The 24,611-nt window shown below is 31.2% G+C and overlaps 1 protein-coding gene across 1 annotated transcript in view; it reads right to left on the bottom strand.

The window, feature by feature from the left end:
• Smp_150170 (hypothetical protein) overlaps positions 1-16,776 on the bottom strand; it is a gene marked incomplete at both ends in the record, with an annotated part of 72,685 nt that extends 55,909 nt beyond the window's left edge. Inside the window, one exon of the mRNA XM_018796524.1 lies at positions 16,717-16,776. Coding sequence (XP_018651657.1) covers positions 16,717-16,776 — 60 coding nt within the window. The remainder of the gene's footprint in view (positions 1-16,716) is intronic.
• Between the last annotated feature and the right edge of the window lie 7,835 nt (positions 16,777-24,611).

The following is a 24,611-nucleotide window of genomic DNA, read 5'->3' as shown; positions in this document are numbered from 1 at the left end:
CCAGTTAAGTGGTGGTAAGCTAGTTAACAAACAATGTTTAAAGATTGTAAAATTATCTACCAAATTAATAGGAAGTATCCTTAGTATAAATCTGAACAGGATAATTATAAAGTTCAAAGGTTTATATTCTATTTTAGAAAAACTACCATGAAATTTTTAATTACTGTAATCATCATCGTCAACATGACAATAATATTTAAAGATTTTATTTTATCAGTTAAATTGGTCACTTTAACAATGAATATTGTAAGTACTTGGATGACTGAAATGATTTAACAACTCTAAGTACTTTTCATCATCAACTAATATTGACTGGTAAAGTTTTAATAATAGTTATTTACATTTGAAGAAATGTGGAAGCACTGGATGGCCGTTTCGTCCTACTGTGGGGCTCCTCATCAGTGCCCATCCACGCTTTCGCCTCGCGAGATTCGAACTCAGGACCTACCAGTCTCGCGCCAGAGCACTTAACCGGTCCAGCTGGTCTAGCTTCAATTAACTCACGCTTTCAACTATGAAAATATTAAATTTCCACAGAAACCTCTTCTGATTTGAAGAAATGTTAATATTCAATAAGAAGTAGAAGAGAGAGATCGCTTTAATTTATCTGATAAAATGTCTGGTAAAATTACAATCAGAGGGGGTTTTGTGGAGAATTTAGTATTTTCACAGTTGAAATCATGAGTCAATTGAAGCTAGACCACCATCGAAAACCTGGAAGCACTGGACGGCCGTTTCATCCTATTATGGGACTCCTCAGCAGTGCTCATCCACGATCCCGCACTCGCGAGATTCGAACCCAGGACCTACCAGTCTCGAGCCGAAGCCCTTAACCGATAGACCACTCAGCCGGTATCCAACGGTGTTAATGTCTAACTTCAACCAATCCACGATTTTGAGCGACCGTTCACCAATTGTCTTCAGTGAGTTGATATCTCTACAACAGACTTGTTAAAACTCCACTGGCCACTGCTTCCCACTAAAACTCAAGGAAATATCTCTTGAAGTCAGTCACTAGTGAGCATATGATTATAGATCAGAGGGGGTTTTGTGGAGAATTTAGTATTTTCACAGTTGAAATGTTGCCTCTGACTAGTTAGTGTATGCGGAGAACTTCTGTCAACATTATAGTGCCCTTAAATGAATTAGTAGGGCTTAATGTTTCGAAAGTCGGCTCTACTTCTGGAAGTGCTTTAATACTGCTGTGATATTTTGGTCCATACTAAGAGAAGTCCTACACACTAGTTTCACGTTGACATGATCTGTTCTGTAAAATTTGACGAATGAAAAATAAACGTTTAGAGCTTGAAACTGATTGGTGGATGTGGGAAGTCCACTTTATAATAGTTAGAAATACCAGCTCATAAAGAATGATTTTTGTAATGAATAGAGTATTGTTGGTACCCTCATCGTACTAGTTTTCCTATCATAAATCAATTCAGATCTAAATAACGTCACAATCAATGTAGCTTTTCATCTAACAAAAAATGTTCATCTCTAGAATCCGTAGAAGTCTTGTAAGGTCTTATATTTCTTAGCTCAGCCACATTTACGCTGTAATTAATCTTTTCCATTAATTCGCTATCTTTCGAAACCAGTAGCATCCTTAATGATGTGACAAAAACATTTATTTAGAAACTATCATTAGTATGAACAGAGTTTTTAAAAATGAATGATAGTCATTCGTTTGCCGGAAGTAATTTTACATAAACGGAAAGAATAGATAACCTCAACGAAAAAAGTATAATTAGCTGATAACCATTGACAAGCTCATTTCATACAAGATCAACCTTCCAGATATGCATGAAATCTCTTTCATTATTAATACTTTTCATATACTTAATGACAGTTTTTGACATTGATTGAAAAATTATTCATCAAGTTACATAATGTAGTTACTATTATGGATGATTTTTGTTAAAGGTTTCTCATCTGAATTCTCTTAACATTAATCTAATCAGATTTATGATAAATTTGAAGTGATATATTAGAGTCTAAAAATACTTACCTTAAATCAATATGTTATAAGTTTAAAGCCTATTACATCTATTTTAATTTAAATAACCAGAGATTTTCACTACATGAAGTATACTCATCATTTCGTTTCACATGCTCGACATCACTTAATTTGGCACATGCATAATTCAGTTTACTGGTGTAGAATAATTATAGTTACCTTACAGAAGTATACAAGTTCAATTTGCGTAAGACGGTAATAAGTTCGGAAGACTACGACGTAATCAACCATGAGGGGTGTTAATACTTGTGTAGAAAAAGTGATATCACTGATAATAATTGTAACACTGATAATAATTGTAAAAACAAATGTGTGGTTTCAATAATAATAATAATAATAATAGTAATAATAATAATAAGTGAACTAGCTCATTTCATTCTTACTTCATTTTGTTACATCACTATTATTCTAATTATGGACGTTATCACCTTTCCTGCATTGATGTTAATGTTCTTCGGGGTTGATTGCGTCATAAACTCCTGAACTTATTACTTTCCTAAATAATTATCCTTCACCAGTAAACTGTATTATGCATATTTCGTATAAAATCTTTTTGTAAACCAATTTTTTAAGAGAATTATTGTGGATATGGAGGACATAGAGTACACGAAACGAGATGAATTCCACTCGTGTACCTTCTCTCAAATATCTATTGTTTCTTGCATTGTAAAGTTTTACCAAAGGAACTGATAATAAGATACGCTACCATTTATAAGCCAGTCTCCAACTTTCGTTCTGTAAAATTGTAGCATAGAATGTACTAATTACTCGGAGGTAGATTACCACAAAAGCTGTTCCATTTTGATTGACCAGTTAGTTTGTCAAAGTAGGAAGAGCAAACAGAGATTTAGTTAGAAATCATATGCTGATTGATCCAAAGATAACTTCGTTTATTGCATACATTAATTATTATACCAACTGTACACTCGAGTTGTATTCTACTATCATATTAGTAATATGTAAATTAGTTATAGCAGTTTAATCTTATAATACTATAAATTATAAACGTACATTACGCTCATGATCAATTCGTATCTAGCGCCATCTAGTTCAATTTATACAAATTTGGATATCGATCATTATGAATCAAACAGATAAAACTATGTGTGTTTGTGAATAGTTTTGAACCATTTATGGTGTATAATAAATATTCATCTGTGATCTTTGTCTACCTCACATCTAGTAATATTGATTTTTGTTCAGTTTTTGCACAAACTTTGCTTTGTTTTGGGGTGAAACGTTTACAGAGGATATTCCATATGACTAACATGTATAAAATCCCAGGATAATTTTGTCAACCAAGGAGATTGTCACTGTGGAACAACTGTTTAGTAATTAATGTCTGTCTTTCTTTTAAAACAGTTTTAAGACAAATACTTCATTTTCGATAGGTTGATGAGTTTATTAGGATCCATAGTTCTTTATGGCCAATCAGGTAGCTGCACTTTCGTTTACTCAGATAATATGATTTGAAACTGGGTACAAGAACCTGAGCTTGGTCGAATCAATTACTTTAGCGGAATAATATTTATCATGAATTACTACCACAACTAGAAATTTACGAAAACGTTTCCCAAAGATGGAGATGAGAATTAGACAATTTGAAATAATTCAACGGTCTCAAATGACCATAACAGAAATAATATCCATGTGATTTATCAAACAACAAACTATTCCTTACATAACAGCGTAATCTTTTGTTCTATACAAAAATAATGCATAATTTGCAGTAAATATTAACTTAAGACAATTCTATTTTAGTTAAATTAGTTAGATATGTAAATAAAATTATTGGCATCAGTCTATGTCTACATGCTAAACAGATCAATACTTGATGCATTAGTCGTTAAAAAACAAACCTATTATTGTCTTCATTAAGGTCAAACAATTTTTTCTGTTTTCGCTTTCTCTCTCTCACACCCGTTTACTTGCTTCCTTATTTTGTTTATCAATTAGGATTTAAGTAGTTCTACATGTGTGATGTGACCACTTGATTCATCATCCGTAAACAGTATAAGCTTATAGAATACAAACATGCAAGACCAATAACTAAACATGTATGATTAGTATGTCAAACCAAATATGAATAGTCAGCACATAGATATGTTTTCATGTATTCATTTAGTTATTTAAACAAAGAAAGTAGAAGCAAATATGTATGACCTTATAAATTTATAATGTATATGTCATAAATGAACTAGGTTCTAGTAATTATAGACAAATACCCCATAATATAAACAGTAACAAAAGAATTCAATGAATACTTAACGATTGAATTAATGAAGTGTTATTTTCTCAGTATAATATTGAAGACTAAAGAACTGTTGGACGATTTACAGAAAATTGAAAAGTTTTTTTATGAATTAAATTATTCATTTAAGTTGAAATAATTTACATATTACATGGTAATTTATATCAAAATTAAATATGTGCAGCATGGTGTGCGGCCTATGCTCCTTCATGAGGGGTAACAGGCGTAAATAAGTAAGTAAACATGGTAACATTTTGTTATTTAAAAAGTTAGTGGTTATTACAAGTGAATCAATATTGACTATTTTCAAATAAATTCAACAATATGTCTTAGTTATTTTATTTAGTCTAGTGTGAATAGTGAATGATAATAATAATAATAATAATAATAATAATAATAAGAAGAAGAAGAAGAAGAGGAAGAAGAAGTGCAACTAATGTTCGCTGAACATTGATTCTTATAGAGTAATAATAACTGCTTGAGAACCATTACTATAAACATACAGATTCTAATGAAAAATCAGTGAATGATCAATAAATTTGTTCTTATAAATGACTAACTATAAGGGATGGAGAATTTATAACCCTATGGAGTCGAGAAAGTTATTAGTGTAAAGACAACTCATTAATAACACTGATTGATATACATGCTGTATCACAAATTGATTAAGACTGGAACTTTGGTTTACTGAATTTCTCTTTTGATTACGATAAATTATTTCCCAAGCGAATGCACACTAACCTGGCCGGAACTCTTCTAGGGCTACTGCCGGTCCCAAACTCAGGTAAAGGAGGAGGGTTGGGAACGGGGTTGACAAACCCATCCCGTAGAAAAAATCTTGCTAAAAAATACCGACCGGATTAAAAAAAATTAAACCACTTAGATTCTGTCCTGGGAGTTGAAGGAAGAATTATGATGCGTTATGATGAAAGCTGAGATCCTCCAGAAGTCACAAGGCTAATACTTCTTCTAACAAACAAAGCAACAATTTTTACAGGTACATGGAACGTAGTAATGATTTAGCCTATTATAATACTTTCTTAAGATTTCTATATATACTAATCTTGTTCATAATGTGTTATGGTAGGAACCTGTATCAAGGATCTAGTGAAAACGACTATAGAACAATAAAACTATTTGGTACTGTGTTATTTAACTATTGTGTTTATAATAAAAATTTGTGTAAAGATGATTGTTAGCAGTTATCAAAGCTGTGAAGATGTTTCTAACAAAAGTATATATCTCAATTTTAAGATAATATATTTTGAAGGTGTACTTTTAAATAAACATTGTATGCATTTAGTCGTATAAGATCAACTACATTGTAACTGATGTAAAAAATTAAGCTTATTGTTACTTGATAAAATTTCATCAATTTATTATGTTACTAATGTATGATTCACTAAAGATTGAGCATTATTCACCCCACTGCACAAGCAAATGGCTATCAGGACTCAGTAACTAAGTGGATAATGCGGTGGCGTTTGGAGCAAACGGTACTGGGTTCGAGTCCCAGAGTGAACATCAACTCTGAGATGTAAGTACATCCAGCTGACGAGTCCCAAATAGGACGAGCGCGCGTCCTGGATTCCACTGCTAGCCACTACCATCTTTGCTTATAATGCTTGTGAATTTAGGCTATATCGAGGCAATACTCACAGTATGCATATATGTCAATGAGAGACTGATCAATTGCAGTCCTAAACATCAATGGGAAGATTCAACCAAACAATACCAAGTGAATTATTCATTTGTTATTGATTAACTATTTTATGATACCTGTTAACATGAAATTCACGTTTTTAGCTTGTTCGTACTTAATCTTTACATCTATACTAGGTTTTGGCCTTTAATGTGTTTACTTATCTTACTTTAAATGAAATAATCAGACAATAATAGAAGTAATATACATTTTTATCATATTCTTATGATTTTATATTAAAATTAATTCTAATTGTTATTCAGTTAAGATTATCCACGATGCTTTCAATGTTAATTGTGTTCTATTTAGAAGTTCCGATTATCATCCTTTTCATTTAGTAGGTAAGTGATGTATATTAGATGATAATTTACTTTAGATATTTTGTTTAAAGCGCTTGGAATTATCCGCAGTTATCTAGTATGAACTTGTTAGTGTAGTACACTCGCGTATGCTTGATGTAATCACATACATGGCATAAATTAAGGCTTGAATTGAAACTTGCATTCTAATACTCAGCACTGATTGATGATATGAAAAAACTAAATGGCAAAAATTTCTAAATATAGCACATTTATTGAACACGGCAAATTGTAATGATCATTATTTTCCCAATCCGCATAAGTCATAGCATTTAATACAGATTTCGACTCCTCAATTTTCACAAAGCCCCTTTTGAAACCGGCTTGATAAATGTTGACTTAATTAATTAACGATATTGTTTACAAACGTGAACTCTGAAAGTGATAAGCAATGTCAAACAGATCATCCTAATCCCTTAGTAAAAATATTTTCATTTACAAAGTGGTATAAATTCTTCTAAAATATATTAACATTTGGGAGTATTATTAAGCAGACTAATTTCAGTAACCTTGATTGATGTCAATTCTGCTTACAGAAGTGGTGAATTTTCCAAAACATTCAGGTCACACTGGAGTTCGAATAATAGGCTTCAAAGACCTGATAATACTTACAATTAAGAGTGTACAACAAAACAACCAACTCCACTTTTTTCAAAAAGGTTGTTGCTTACGTCTACACTCAAGATTGTAACGCATACTCTGAAAAATGGTTAATAATTGATTGATCGAAGTAAAGTTACCATTGATAATCAGAGAAGACTGAACTTAATTTTCCTCTAAGTATAAGGCTACTCAGTGGAATTCTTTATGTGTCATACAGAGGTGTTCTATACTAGGGTGAAACAGCTTTCCAGTACTCATTGACTTTCAGTCGTGCTGCGAATAAGATTAATCCATGACGAATGTAATCTATAAATTAAACTAATCTCAACAAAACCACTACCTATGTAGCCGTTTGAAGTAAATGAAACGTTAGACAGAGTAATTGTACGGTTAATGATCAGTTAGAATGTTACAAATATTTGACACACTCTCTGAGTCACTAACAAATTGTTAAGGCTCATTAAAAATACTAATAAAGTGATATATCGATCGATAAAATTTAAGTTTGAATTTCATCTTATCGATTGGAAGTTATACCAATAACAAGTGATTTTGATCAATAAAAGATTTCTCAACTAAATAAATAACTTTTATCATTGGGTCATATTGTCAGTTCTTAAACGTCATGACAACAATTGATCAAATAATCAAACAATTATCTTGTTACTGAGACATATACGTAGATGAATTCAAACACAAGCATTCATTGCACAGTACAAAGTAAGATGATTTGTGCAGTGGTTTATCTCTATTACAGTAATTTATAGTGTTTGATAATACATCGATTACTAGACATATATATAATAAATATATCATATATTCACATGACAAACAGATTATAAACTCACCTGTGTACACTAATGTAACCAAACATACATAAGTAATATAAAACCATTTTTACACAGCAAACCAAAATACAAATTAAGATGCATAAGTTTGTTTTTAAAAAAGGTGCCTGTAATTTAATTAGTTGGGTTTCTAGAGAACGGTTTGACATTTAATTTGTTTATGTCGAATTTTAGCTTATTTGGGGTACCATTAAAAACCAGAAGGCATTAGACAGTTATTTTGTCTTAGTATATAATCTAAAGTCTGCATTCATTATCTTACCAGAGATCGAACTCAGGCCCTTCAGATTTCAGACCAAACTCCCAGTCTTTAGACCAAAGAGTTAGCACCACGTGTTTAATCCCAATATAGGACTGCGTAATATAAATTTATATATACTAGGAAATAGTATGTTATTGTTCACCCACTAATTATAAACATTAATTTATCGATTATTTTCAAGTGGTCAACACAAATTTGACTGGGACTAGAGTTAGCCAGTTTTCATTTGATCGTTATCATTGAAGAGTATATATTTCATGTGATTTTATACAGGTGTAGAAATCCATATCGTGGATCAAGTTGAAAACGACACAATATAGTATATTTGGTATAACGAAATGGTATTTAAGGATACATTTAGTGTGTTCCACTTCTCGTTATTAGAAAAATGAATGTATTCGCATACCAGGCCATCTTTAAAAAATGAAAATAAATGATGTTAATACTTCTTAATTCTATTACTATCACGAATCTGTTTTAGTTAAAAATCGCTTCAGGAAAAGCTCTCGAATCGCGAAAATATCTTCACAAAATCACTACAATCTATTACAATCAGTGATTTTATATGACTGAAGCCTTAAAGTGTATACTGAGTTTTATAGTAATCAATTTTATGTTGTACATTCTTTTGTACAAATTGAATTATATGGGTCAGATGGCATTATTAATAATAAGCTAAGTAGCTACTCATCTCTGCCCACTTCATTTAGTGATGAGTTGGTTGAAATATGTACGAAGTTCAGGATGTAGGCCTTTTAGTAGTTGATACTCGTCAGCAAGACGTAACTCTAATCTTGGTTACATCTTAATTAAAATTGATTGTCAAACATCTATCTCGATTCTACTGAAATTCATTGATCGCTAGAAAAATACATCTATGAATTCATAAAAAGTAGTCTCATTAATGGTAAATGACAATTATTTTGGTTGTTTTGTAATACCTAGACTTATGATCAATATGAACACACAATTTTTTTCAGGACTGTGGATTAATTTAAAAAATATACAGGAGTGATCCTCCTATTATTAAGCTGTATGTACATCAACCTTCGACAGAGAAATGTATCCTGGATTAGGATATAATAGTTAAACCAGAATACACCTTTGGCATAAGTGTTGTTTCAACACAGTAAATATCATGCAACTTCAAAAATCACGAACCAAGAAAGCCAATTCTCATAGGAAAAAATTAATTGAATAATCAGTACCCAGTATACTGAAAGATTAAAGAGACAGTGAGCTATTGGCGAGTTCTAAATTCATTAAAAGTATGCATCCAGTAGATTCTGGATTTTAGTAGCGCACTGCAAAATATCAGGATATAAGTAGAACAATTTGAAAATTAATCACACAGATAAAATACTGCTTTAAATAGGCGAGTTAACGCTGAGATAATGAAGTCGACTAGTTTTCAAATCACGTTTTGCTTTATATTTTAAATATAAAATTCGAATTTGTATATTTCATACTGTAGTTAGACAATCGGTGCTAGAAGATTCTTATTTCCCAGTGCTTTTTACAGCCCAGCAGGAGAACTGGGATATATATATATGTCTGGGACGTGATTGCACCACATAATCTTATATGGTTATATTATGAAATTGAAGCATGCTGTAATTAAGAATACAGGAGACAGGACAAATAGAACACAGTTCACTTATTTAATGGGGATCCAGTAGTTATTAATATAAATTTCAATACGCCCATCATCAATAAGCAACTGGTTTACATTTGACTTAGTTGACTTAATTGGTTAAAACCACTACTTCATAGCTAGTCTTTGATAAACACGTAATTAATAATTAACTTTTAGATGGTACTATTTGAGTAAATATATCTACGAGTTAAAATCAACGAAACTTGATGATCACAAGTTTAATCCTGTGTGTCCATGGCATTGAAATGTTGACCAACCCTCGATGACTTCAAACCACCTGCTTGATATTCTCTTTCAATAGTTCTAGATCTGAAATCATTTTGTGATAAATTTCACACTGAACTTATAAAAACATCCGTCGTAAAACGATAGAATTTAATATAATTGTTGTTATCAGTCAGAAAGACTAAGTAACTAAGGCTTAATAAATATGCACGCATTTTATACTCTTGTGACCGTTACATGCAAGGGGACGTTAATCAATAATGCATCATCATAGTAATCTATTAATGAGATCTACGCAGTTTAAAATAGAATATATCAGTTCGATATAATAATTCTTTCTGTCATACTTTGATTTAGTATCAAGTTTCTTTGTTTATCTGAAGTAAATTGTATGACAAATTAATTTTATTTGAATGACCTAATGAAGGAGAAGACTATCATGCAATCAATTATGATTTATCTGTTTTTATTCTTGCAAAAACAAACTATAAATATTTTGTTTTGTTAAAGTAAGTTATATAAAAACAAATGGATGAGTTTAAATGGATGTGTAAACTAAATTAAAAGCCTTCTTAAAAACCTGCAATCAATCGTTTAATGGTCAATGCAACCAGCTTATAACTAATCGATTCCTACATCTGACAACTACACTATTTGCTCAGGTTCCAAAAACCGACAGTTACTACTTGCCATCACCATAAAGCATTTGATTCAAATCTTCATCCACGAATTTGTGAATAATTACAAAGCTATATCACTTCGTGATAATTTTTTCAAAAGGTTTTTTGAGTAGTATAAAGTAGAATTCTACGTTTTGTGAAAGACCAGTTATAAAAAAATATTTTCCTAAATGTTTGAATTATTGACTTATTATAGAAGTGCTGATTAAATTTCGAACTAGTTTACAATCGATTGATCATTGGGTAGTGATCAATATCATGTGTGTCAGATCCTTCTTAGTCAAGATCGAATTCCGTCGACGAAGTTGAAATGTGGCCACTAGTCTCGGTGACTCGACATCTCTTGGACTATGTTGAGATGAGATATTGGTTTGAAGTAGTCGACAAGATACCCTGACCCTGTGTTTCGTACTATTTGGCACTCATAAGCAAGGTATACCTGTAGTCTTGAGGAAATTGATGCTCCCTGGTGGATTCGATCCCGTGTCACGCCGCTTCACAGCAAGAGACGTTACCACTGTGCCCGGGTAGCCCAAAGGACAGTTGTAAAACTCGAGAGTAGTAGATACTTATTTCACTGAAATCAGGAACTCGTTAAAACTTATCAATGACATCACATTTATGAGTTACAGATCACTGGAAACATAGGATAAAATTCAATAAATAAATATAAGTCCTGTGATTTACAGTCTCTATTTCATTTGATTTCCGCTGTACCACGAAAGTCATGTGATGCGGTTTGTAAGTGATAAGTACCCTCTTTCCAACAGAACATCTAAAACATATCCCAAAACCAACCCCTTAAATTTTCACTAATTGTGCGACTGATTTACGTCCTTCAGCTTAAACAAAACTATAAGTATCCACAACATTGTTCATATGTAGAACAAGTTCCTCAAATGTAAAACTTTTAAACAAAGAATAGTTGTTATTTCAAAGCTAATTATCTCTATTTACTTAATAACGAACCAACGAAGTAAAAAAAATGACACAAGGTTGTTACCATATACCATATGCAAAAAAGTCGTTGTAATTATGCAAATCAATCGATTATATGAAAATACAGATAAAACGGAAACCGTTAAAAATACAGAATGTTTACAGAAAATTTTTTTTACAAAATAACATTCTTTGGTAAATATGGAATGAGTCATAGTTATTTTTACTCTCTTCTTATTTATGTAAGAAACAATATTCTTTACTCTACATTTGTGACCGATATTTTGCTTCGAAAATTGCTATCAGTAAACAAATTTATCAGAGGGGTTCTTTTCTTGAAGATTATACATTTTATGCTAACAAGTATTAGAGGGCTTATAATTCAGTTCAATTATTTAGTGAAGTTAAATGTGAAAATTCTATCTAAATAAGAAAAAATCTCACTTATGAAAAACATTCAATCAGTTTTGATTTTTTTTTGTTATGAGAGGGTAACTCATTCAATGTATGTGTATATGAAAGAGTAGAAGATTATCGTACAATACGAAAAACTCAAAATTCTAGCAATAACAAAATCAACAGGTGTATTGTGTTCAGTCATTTTTCCAGTTTAAAAACGATTTCATTTGATTGTTGCATTCATTTTTATGAATCATCAACTTAGTTACAAGGAAGAGACCTATTTGATCATTCAAACAAAGTTGGAATACATTTCTTCAAAATATTTCCTGTATGTTATTGATATGATGTTCATCTCAAACTGTTAAAACTACCTAACTAAGATTGAAATAGACTGTGTTCGTTTTTGATGGAGTTTTGTTCTCTGAGCTGGATAGTTTGATCAAAATCATCCGCCTGGGCTACATATCTTCTCCACTGTATTTGTTACCTATAAATACGGAAATTATGTTCTTTTAGATTTGTTTACAGAATTCTCTGTTGAGATGATATGCTTCTATTTGCGTTATTTATATCAAATGAAAAGTGTTAAGTAGTTAATGAATTAATTAATTACCCTATCAATAAAGCCTTATTTTTTGGTAAAGGATTCACTGATTCATGCTCAAGCAATATTCCCCATATATCAAGGAAAAAATAACACAGAACTCTATACAGATGTACATACGTTGGCAGTTAAACTTCTCAACCATGTTGTACAATAGGTTGAATACTAATAAAATAAATTGAAATGAGTAAAAAGAAATGACTGTTTGCTCAGTTCTACACAAAGTCGATTGTTAGGGAACCTTAAATATTTCAAACACAATTTCATTTATCCTTAACTACTTATGAAAATCTTTCTAGAGGGGGGTGGTGGGAAATTATAAGCTTAAATATGAGATAAATTTTGTCTAGATTTTATTACTAAAACTAAATTGTTGAACGATAGGAGTTTCAAAGGAAAGATAAAAAACAATACCATATGGATAATCTTTTCATGATCTGTTGAACACAACTAAACTAAATTTCGTTAATTACAAACACATGTGGTAAGTCGATTATATGTACTTAGCCTTAAGTTTTACCTTAGGTATAAGGGTTTGTCATACTAACTAGATGATCAAAACCGATGTAGTTGGAACTATGTTTATTCATTGTAAGCAAAGATGGTTAGTGGCTAGCAGTGAAATCCAGGACGCGTGTTTCGTCCTATTTGAGTCTCGTCAAATGGATCTACCTGCATCTCAGAATTGATGTTCACTCTGGGACTCGAAATAAAGCTATATCGAGGCAATACGCACAGTATGCACATATGCCAATAAGAGACTGACCAGTTGCAGTCCTAAACATCAATGGGAAGATTCAAACAAGTAATACTAAGTGAATTTATGTTTATTCACATTCTCCAAGAAGTGTTTGTGAATTGTATGAACAAGAAAAATAAGATTGGATTTTTTTTGGTTTTATGTCTCGAATACATATATTCTGTTAAACAGTATAAAACGTTTATAATATTTTTTATTATTAAATAGACCAGGGTATTTAGTTTTAACAAGAAAACACACATTCATATAATACTCTATTCAGCATGATTAACTTAAGTGAACTATCAGTTTATGAGTACTTTTTTGAAAAATATTTCCTACTCTACATAAGAGTATCTCACATATGAATTATTCTGCCAACCATCCAACTGTAACATAAATGAATTTTCGGTTAGAAAATAAATCTTCCTCTTGATGTAAAAAGTATATACAAGAATACATAGTGTCTTATTAACAACTATAATGATTGACCTTATGACTAGTTAGTTAATTACTAAACTATAAAAAATAATTCATTATCCCAGAAATCAATGATGAGATATCTAGGTTAAACAATATTATTTTCAATTAGATCATCCTGAGACTACATGTAAATGGTATATAATGCAACGAATAGTACAGATTTAATAAATAGCATTATGATGATTAATAAAATTAATAGTAATAACAAGAGCAAGTACAAATCAGAGACAAAAGAAACTCTGGATTTTTAACCAATAGTGCATATGCCCTAACACGACTCCACCTTCTCTTGTTTCAGTATCAAGGTAGCCCCACTATGCATCATCTCACGTGTGGTAAGAAGTCGATTACACAAATTTTTACCTGATAACTGAGTTACATTCAAAGTGTGAAACGTACAAAAGACTACTCATCTATCTTTATTCCTTCTTCTAGTTCAGATGTTTCAATGTAAATCGCTACATACTTATAACTTAGCTAAAGAGTTCATGAAGAATGGCTTTTTTATTTTTAAACCTCATTTCATTATTCTGATTCAACACTAACTTATTTCATCTTTTATACACAGTGAACATGATGGAGATACAACTCAACACTTCTTGTATCCAAAACAATAAATGTATTTTTCAACAATCAATTAATAATGAACGATCTTACAAGTATCCAATGCTTCCTTTTCATTATTTTAGATCTCTTCAACAAGACACTGATAATTAAACATAAATTATTAGTTTTTAAGTATTGCGTAATTTTTACTGATTATTTTTCAAGTCATGACTAGCTTTGAATAATGAAGTAGTGATGTAATCTAGCACATTGACTTTTTATTCAGATCACTTACAACACGTCCATCATGATACAACTATTCTTTTTCATCACGTACGTCTTAGTGAAAGATGTTTTTGTCATGAAATGGATACAAATTGACAGTGTAAAACTATGTAAGCCAAAATGTGACTTTAGAATTACGTATTAAAAAATAGTATTGTTCGATCACATTTATAATAATAGACAAATTATCTTATTGACATTATGAAACTGTATATTTTATCTTCATTTTTATCAAAATTCAGTTGCTTAAACGTTTTGTGAGGATTTATCAGGTAGTTTAAAGATCATTTTCAACATGTGGTGACATTATCTGGAGAAGCATATAAGTGGTTAAAGTTCTACTCTTAATTTGATGTGGGATAATTAGCCCTCATTTCTCACAGGTCCAAAACGCGGACGAAACAGATGCCCTGAAACTTCATTCTTTATCAGGCTTATAAAAGTGCGCGACAAATAGTATCATCACATCTCACCACAGAATATCTCAGGAAACGGTAATCTTGTGCTCACTAGTGGAAATCTTTCAGATGAATCTCTAGAAGTCCTAGTGAAAACTCGTAACTCCAGTCTTGAGGTAGTCTGGGTAAGAAATGTAAGAACAAAAACGCGTGCTTCTAGAATACAGTCTGTCACTGAAGGTTATTGAAGACAGTTTAATTAGTACTGTTTCTGAATGACAAAAATATCAATCACAAACGAAAATGTTGTGCTTGTACGTTTTAAATAACCTGTTCTTCACAGTACAGTAATAAAGTAACATCTACCATGAAAGTTTAAAGGGAATATTGTGCAAGTGATTTCCATCACAAAGTGACGAAGACCTTAGAGGTATTGAAGAGCAGAAAGAAGTTAACATATATGTTACCTAATCCATGACTTTCTTGTTTTGCGCCTTTTTACCTCTAAAGTCATACATGTCAGTAGATAGATAGCAATTCATTGACGGCATCTAAATGAGAATCACTCTTTAACACAAATAATTTTATTTAAGAAATGCGCCTAACTGTATTCAGAGTCACAGACGGAATAGTACTGTGCTCACTACGAATAGAGAGGATCGTCAGTTCCTTTATGGTTCGTTTATTAACTGATTTACTAAGTACAGATATGTTTCTAGCTTTGATACACATTCTTCGAGATATTACTTGACTCCTTAAGGAATGATATTCATTTTAACAGACTATATCTTAATATCAAAACCCCTTTTAAATAGTCACTTAAACCTGTGTGATTAGTCCTTAATAATACAGAGCAGTTACATTGTAGTTGATCTTATACAACAAAATTACACAAGTGATGATAATTTGTTTGACTCTGAAATAGCTTGATCATTAAAAAGTCATGACAGGGAAGATAATGCATCATCATGTCATCACTTAGCTTATTGTTGGTATTGATTATTGGGACATAGAAAGTTTTTTTAGGGTGAACAAAACCCATTTCGTATCTTCCTTTCAGTTAGACTATTTAACAAACACATTTTCATACTTTTTATAAGGAAATTAGGTAGATTTTCCACTGGTCAACTATGTAAACATTAGAGGTTATTCTGTCAAATGATTTTAGTTAAGATTTAAATTGATATAGTCAGTTGTATTTGCATTTTCAAGCTAGACAAATTATCCAAGTAAATATATGTCGTAAATTCCAATATAAGATAATCTTATTGAATTCACTGTACTAGATTAGCTTAGAGTTAACCTATTATCATTGTAATAAAAACTGGACCTGTCATTAACCAATATGTAACAAATAAGTAGAAACTTAGTCTAATGATCACATTATGAATTGACTAGTTGGTAGAGAAGTTATGGAACTGTTACCAGAAATTGGGTGATGTAGATACGGATTTGTAATTATACCATCTGAGATGGTGGTGATGGTTATACATATTAATTCTTGTTAACTATTGTACTCTTTACACACTGCTTAACTGAGGTATGAGTTTGAGCGAAAATATATTTTACCAAATACTAGGGATAATTTCATTGATGAATGAAATAAAAATAGGCTTGTTTATTTAATTTACAACCTCACAGTACATTGCAGATGATAACTGAATTCTTATAAACCAGTTTTTATATTCAATATGCAAAGCAAATTCACTAACTTACCAGCTGTAATTCTTCGAGTGTCCCTAACCAGTCATCAAGTTCAGATAAATCCACATCCATTTTAAATTTTAAAAAGTTTCATGCTTAGTCTTTTTTTAATGTTTGAAACGTTATATAATAGTTATTTATTGCCAAGAAATATCCATAATATCTTATGTATTCATAAGCATTTCATTCCAAACTCATGTGTTACTGGTTAAGTGAAACCAGAGGCATAGTCAATATTAGTTTTAAGTCACCAAATCAGAATGAAGTATTGACTAAGAAAACAACCAATCAGATTATTGTTTACTAACATCGACTGATCAATTTGATTGGTTGGCTTGTGGCTGGTTTTATCCAGTCTAAAGGGAAACGTCATTAATTTTATGGTGGAAATGTTTATTAAATTCACTGATACAAGGTCAAATAAGATGTGATTGTGTTGTCCAAGAAACTGTTGATCATCATTTGAATGAGAGAAAATTGATTAGTCTTTTAGCTGTCTTCTTTTTCTTTTAGAATAAATCTCAAGATTTACAAAATAGTAATTCATAGTTCCATGATAAATAAGATCAATTTCGATAGACGGAGTTGTTCCATCAAAGTTCATAAGAGGGACTAATTGCTTTAAATAACTGCATTGAACTATACATTACCCATGAATTGTTTTTGTCTTTTGTGACAAACTTGATGTACTTTAACTAAAAATTACCAATAAATGAATCAGAAATTTCTGAGCGGTTATTTCTTATTTTACAAGATTATTTATTTAGAATGGAAAAATCACATAAAGTTTAATTCATTTTTGTATCGGTTATTTGAAACTTTCAATTGATGTTTAGGACCATAACTGACCAGTCTCGTATTGACATATGTGCATCCTGAGTGAATTGCCTCGATATTGATTGAAGTCACATGGAAAATAAGCAGAGATAGATGATGGGTATTAGTGGAATCTAGAACGCGCGCTTCATTCTGTTCAGAACCCGTCAGCCAGATGTACATACATCCCAACACAGCGATGCTTTAAATAAATGTCAGTAAACATTAATGACTTCTGAGTTTTCTTAAATTTGCCTATTCAAATGGACTGAGGAATCAGAAAACTGAACGTTTTGAGAATTGAAAAAAATTAACATATCTCAACAAACATTATGTTGTCGTGCCTTGAAAATAGAGTATTCAGTAGATGGAAACACTTTTTAGTGGTTAGAAGTTCAAGTATTTCGAGAAAATAATGGGATCACAAACGTTTAGAAATTTAACACATGGTTTTTCAACAGTGGCTTTGTAAATCGTACATGCGAACCTCATTATTTATCAAGACCCAGGGACAACTAGCTGAAAAGTTTCATTTATAAAACATTTTGTATCTCTTATCCACCTACAATATAATACAGATACAAGTAGAGTTTTACCGTACTTATTCCAAGCAGTAATATGTACAATTAACTTATTTTATTATCGCTTAAAACTTTTCCTCTTGTTTTATTGACAATCAGTTAGAACAATAAATAAATTACTTTTGGATGATAAAGACAGTTAATGAGCTAGAAGAATGACCTTGGTGAAAACATCTTATCTTAATTGGGTAGTTTAACCACGAGTCTTTCATTATCTATCTAGACAACAACATTATGAACACCAAAACTTATCGGACACTTCATGATTAACTTATCCAGCTCAGAGAATACGGTGATATATAAAACAAGAAAATGGCGTTTATGAAGTTGAACGTATCCACTTTGTTCTTAGGAAGATAACTCTTAGGTTCCATTGACAACTTAGATAGCAATAATGCATTCATTGAGCTGGGTAGTTTAATTATGAAGATGCTATTATATTTTCAACACCAAAACCCATATCTGATTTAAGATATGATCATTTATCATTATCATTATTTCTATTGTATCTTCTCAGAACCTGCTGTTTTCGTAAAGTTTTGTAATCCCATTGATTATATTATGAATTTAATTATTCAATCCTTAATTAGTTAAACAATAACATGGTTTGAGAACAACGAAAATAATAGGTCATGAAAACAAAAGCATTCATAATGATAATAAGACTTTGGGAAGCTACCAGTCATAATTAACTTGATCAAAACAGAACACTTTCGTATATTGTCGAATATATATGTATTGTAAGAGGTCAGCATATTATAAGAACAGAACTAGAACAAAACCCTTCTGGTTGAAGATATGTACTATTTAATTTACAATGTAGAGATGTCTTTTAATGTATCATTTTTATTCCTTACAATTTAAATTTAGATTAAAAAGAATTTACTAAAATTCTATACATTCTTCCTTCACAATACTATAATATCATTATCATTATTAATTTAATCAGTTTTATTAGTTAAACAAGTTTCCATGGACATTATACTTTCTATGTAAACATTGACCTGGGGAGCATGATTGATGAACACGGTGGATCTGATGCAGATGTGAAGGCGAGGATCGGCAAAGCAAGAGCAGCATATTTAACAACTGAAGAACATCTGGAATTCAAAACATTTGTCAACCAACACCAAGATCAGAATTTTCAATACGAATGTCAAGACAGTTTTACTGTATGGGGCGAAAACTTGGAGAACTACAAAAGCCATCATCCAGAAGACACAAGTGTTTATTAACAGTTGTCTACGCAAGATACTGCAGATTTGTTGGCCATACACTATCAGCAACAAGCTGCTGTGGGAGACAAGAAACCAGATTCCAGAGGAGTAAGAAATCAGGAAGAAGCGCTGGAAGTGGATAGGACACACATTGAGGAAATCACCCAACTGCGCCACAAGATAAGCCCTCACATGGAATCTTGAAGGCCAAAGGAGAAGAGGGAGACCAAAGAACACATTACACCGAGAAATGGAGACAGACATGAGAAGAATGAACAAAAATTGGATAGAAAGTAATGTTGTTGATATGTAAAAATGATACCCCATACAACCAAAAAGAAATAATAATCATAATAATACATATTTATTTGTCTCTAACTAGTATCAAATATTCATTTAATTCTGTAAACAAAATAGGAAATCTTAGATTATTACCAATTTTGTTATTTTATTCGATTGTAATCAGTTCATTAGATTATTGTGTATACGTGTTGTAAATAACAAACAAACGAAAAAATAGACAACTGTTTACATATACATATATACATATATATATATAGATTTTGCGATGTTAACCATCATAATTCTTCGTTAGTGTATGCCCAACAAGATAAATTTATGTGATTGCACCTTTACAGTAATCTTATTTTATTTTTCATAGATGAGATCAAGCTTGATTGACTATATTTAATTATTGACTTTACTATTATATTCATATAAAATAATTTCATCATATTCGTGATAATGAAATTCAATAATATACACGTTTTATTTTGTTTAAATCAATGTGTTAATTATGCGACAAGTTATATAGTAAACTGTCAATATTATTTTATCTATAAAATTCATACATTCTATGAACTCTTCAGGTCTTTATCAAGTGTAACACTTCGAAATGAAAACATTATACAAGTTTAGAGTTATATACACTTACAATTCATGACTCAACCCTTCTATATTCTTGTTATGTACCTAAACAAATACATTAACATATTTTATTAAAGATCAGAAGGGGTTTTGTGGAGATTTCAGTAATTTCATAGTTGAAATCATGAACTAGACATTACACCGTTGGATGCCGGTCATCTCAGTGGTCTATCGGTTAAGTGCTCTGGCTCGAGACTGGTAAGTACTGGGTTCGAATCTTGCGAGTGCGGGATCGTGGATGCGCACTACTGAGGAGTCCCATAATAAAACGAAACGGCCGTCCAGTGCTTCTAGGTGATCTAGCTTCAACTGACTCATGATTTCAATTATGGAAATATTTGACTAAATTGAATGAATACTGTGAAGTAATTAAAATAAATGAACGTTTCATTTAATTATATCGTAGTGAATGTAGAGCCAAGTAGAGAAGACCAATTTATTGTTAATTGCAAAATATGAAAATCATACATCAAATACATCATTTGTACATCTTTCATTCGTTGTCTTTTATATGCTTCATGATATTTTCCAATCCCGTTGTTATTACTTTCTGTTTACTCTTCTGTTTTCTTCAAATGAATCTTCCCAATTCTCTGTTGGAGTGCATTCCACTTCTGATTGGTGCTACATACTACTTATACTTGTCAATATAAGTAGCATAAACCACCGTATGATCATTAAGTGAACTAAACAAATTTCATTCATGTAGATATTTTGTTAAATCAGTAATGATTATTTTAGTCACATACATTTACTTAGGGATAGTAGTAAAACCCATTAAACCTATTCATTACTTAAAAAATCTTGATATTATCATCACGATGCTGAACACTGAACCAAAATAGTTCAACGTAGTAACTTATCACACAGTAAATAAATAATCAAATATATGTTGGCTAAAAAAGGATCATTTATTAGTCATATCTTACTTTCGTACTAAATTTCTTCAAGGAAACCAATATTGTTTCTGTAAAAATAAGTTGAGAAATATATCAGGGGACTTACCGAAGTACTGTAATAATCATTTATTGACTATATTTCGGTAAGATTTACTTTGAAAAATAATGAAACTTTTTATGTCTAAAGATCTAGTGTTTTACAAGCAAAACATAAATCGACCATCAGTAAAAGTCAAGTTTCCAAATAAACACATTGACACCTAGTAAATATTTAATGTCAATAGATGTTAGTTTTCTGAGATTTTCAGAAAATTAATACCAGTCTATTAGACTTTAAAAGCTCTGGCAGACTATGTAGTCGTTTTCTCATTCACAGAGACTATTTAAGAATTTCAACTACTAATACCTGAAATATTCTACTTTCATAATTAGCTCAGTAAAAGTTTTTAACCTCATTACAAAATTTTACTGTTTAAAATATTATGACCTTTAGTAGCTTATAAATCATAAGATTAAAGAAAAATATGAAGTAGCCTTCCAACTAACAGTCACTAGCAGGTGGTGAATATTGGAAATTAAGAATTAGTTGTTTAACATCTAGGTGGCCATTTTATGATGGAAAGCACATATAGAACATATCACTTCACTAATTTATAACTATTTGTATTTATTCACCTAAATATTAAAATTGGCTAGTAAATAAACTCAACTTTGGCAACATAATACAGCTCTCTACGATCTTTCTAACTATTCATCACTTCAATATTTGAATTATGATATTATTATGACTATTTAGGCTATTCCCAGTGTGTAATATTCATTGTTTACATGGTAAAAAACAATCAACATAATAACATATTAACTGATAGAAAAGTGTATATAATTAGAAAAATTTAATTACACAGTGTTGCCCAGATAACTTATTTCCCAAATACAAACCGCCTCTTAATGATTATCATTCACTATTTTAATGTTTATAAATAAAATTGGTGGTCTAGCTTTAATCGACTCATGAATTCAACTTTTAAAAATTACTAGTCTCCACAAAACTCCCTCTCTGATAATAATCATTATATGTTCACTAGTGACTGGCTTCATGAGGTATTTTCTGGAGTTCTACTGAGAAGCAGTGACCAGTGAAATTCAACGATGTCTGTTGTGAGGCCGTAACTCACTGAAGACAATGATGGACGGTTGCTCAATTTTGCAGATTGGTTGAAATTAAACATTGCCGGCTCAGTCGTTTAGAGGTCATGTGTTCGCTTGTGAGACCGAAGGCCCTAGGTTCGGATCCCACGAGCAGGATCGTGGATGTGCACGGCTGAGGAGTCACACACTGGGACGAAACGACCGTCCAGTGCTTCCAGGTTTTCCATGGTGGTCTAGCTTTAATCAACTTATGAATTCAACTGTTTAAAAAAACGAATTTAATATTAAATTTGGATATCTATAATTTATTTTGAAAAATTTTGACAGTAAATGATTCACATTATTTATTAGCCGGAGAATCAAAGAGGTTAACTGTAATTGTGAACTAATTAAATTCAACTAAAATTGAAGCAGAAATTTCAGTCAACAAACAATTTTCATAAATGAAGACATCAACAGATGACTCAGCATAGTTTATATATTTAATTAAATAGTTATTTATAGTGATTTTTCGAAGGTAACAAATTTCTAGTTAGTTATCTTAGCAGGTTGATATAATTCGGTTAATTATTGTAAAATATAGAACGTCAGGATAAATGTTAAACTGTAGCCTGAGAGTTTATAGTAATTTCAAACGGAATATTCTATTCAGGATTGAATCTGGGAAACTTATGTTGCAAATGATTCAAATTTCAAACTGTATGTTTATTTTAAAAAATCCTGTTTCTTAGTTATAATTTTATGCTCATTTTCGACGACTCTTACTATGTATTTTTCTAAGTTCTTTTAGGACATTATAACTAGTGGATTAGACCGTGTTGATAACGAGATATTTATCCATCAAGTACATTAGATCAAGATTATATTATATATCAAACTGATGAACGCTTAAAATATAGAACACTGAATCCCTAATCAATTTCTAGATGCAACGTGTTAGATAAAAGATTTCTAGGCCTTTAACTAAGTACCATGTAAGGTGGAGCGAACGTATTGTTGAGGTATTCCCGTGAAAGACGAACCCCCTGTCTAGTGTTTTATGATTTTAGGCAGTTTCCCAAATGACATTTATCTGTTTCGAAAACTATCTTCAACAATCATTCATAAGGATTATAGCTTTTATTCGTTACAGTGATGGTTATTTAATTTAATGTTGTAGTTGTAGTGAACAAAATATGGGTGCGAACAATCGATTTTATTTAGGCACAAATTACAGATTATCTCACTAAATTCTGATAACTATACAGTAAACAGTCAATTCGCAAAATGACAAACAATTGTCTCATTCTTAATTGTTCCTTCTGCAACTATCAATCCATCTTCACTGATTTCATTGTTTATGCATTTTCGTACCGATTACGCTTTATTCCAGTTCGTTCCTTATCGATCTTTTGCCAAATTACATTCTATGTCTGACCATCACCATATACTACTTACATGGATATAAGTAGACCACAGCACAAAGTGAACTATACAAAAGTTTACTAATCATGTTTTTAATGCCGCAATTAAACTGTACCCTGAACTATTTTCTGAATGCTTTTTTAACTATTATTCACAATGCTTATCACTTAAAGTAAATTATGATGAAATATGATATACTTTACCAAGTACTTGATAGAAATATATTTCAAACTGTTTTCCAGATGAACCAATGTATGTTTACAGGTTTTTTTATCAAAGCAAACAATAATGATTCATTTAAATGACATTTAGCTTAATCTTATGATAGTATAACTATTCAAAGCATTGCTAATAAAGAGAATCTTTGTTTGTATTTCACTCTTATTAATATGATACATTTATATAAATTTCTTTAGAAAATCATATATATTACGTCACTTATTATGTAAGTAATTGTCAATTTTTCAACTAGAATATTCTTTCAACTACCCATTATTTTTCAAAGTTGAAATCATGAGTCAATTGAAGCTAGACCACCATCGAAAACCTGGAAGCACTGGACGGCCGTTTCGTCCTATTACGGGACTCCTCAGCAGTGCGCATCCACGAACCCGCTCTCGCGAGCGAGATTCGAACCCAGAACCTACCAGTCTCGAGCTGAAGCCCTTAACCGATAGACCACTGAGCTGGCATCCAACGGTGTTAATGTCTAACTTCAACTTATCCACGAAGTTGAGCAACTCATGACTCATGATTTCAACTTTGAAAAATACTGAAATCTCCACAAACCCCCTTCTAAATATAACTACCCATTAGTTAGATAATCTCACTTATTGACCTCATTGATTCAAATATTCTTAATAATTAATTGTAATAGTTCAATTCAATCAATATTCTTAGGTGAACTTCATTCA

This window comes from Schistosoma mansoni, chromosome 4 (assembly GCF_000237925.1).
Source record: "Schistosoma mansoni strain Puerto Rico chromosome 4, complete genome".
Taxonomy (NCBI): Eukaryota; Metazoa; Platyhelminthes; class Trematoda; order Strigeidida; family Schistosomatidae; genus Schistosoma; species Schistosoma mansoni.
This window is presented reverse-complemented; position numbering and strand designations above follow the sequence as displayed.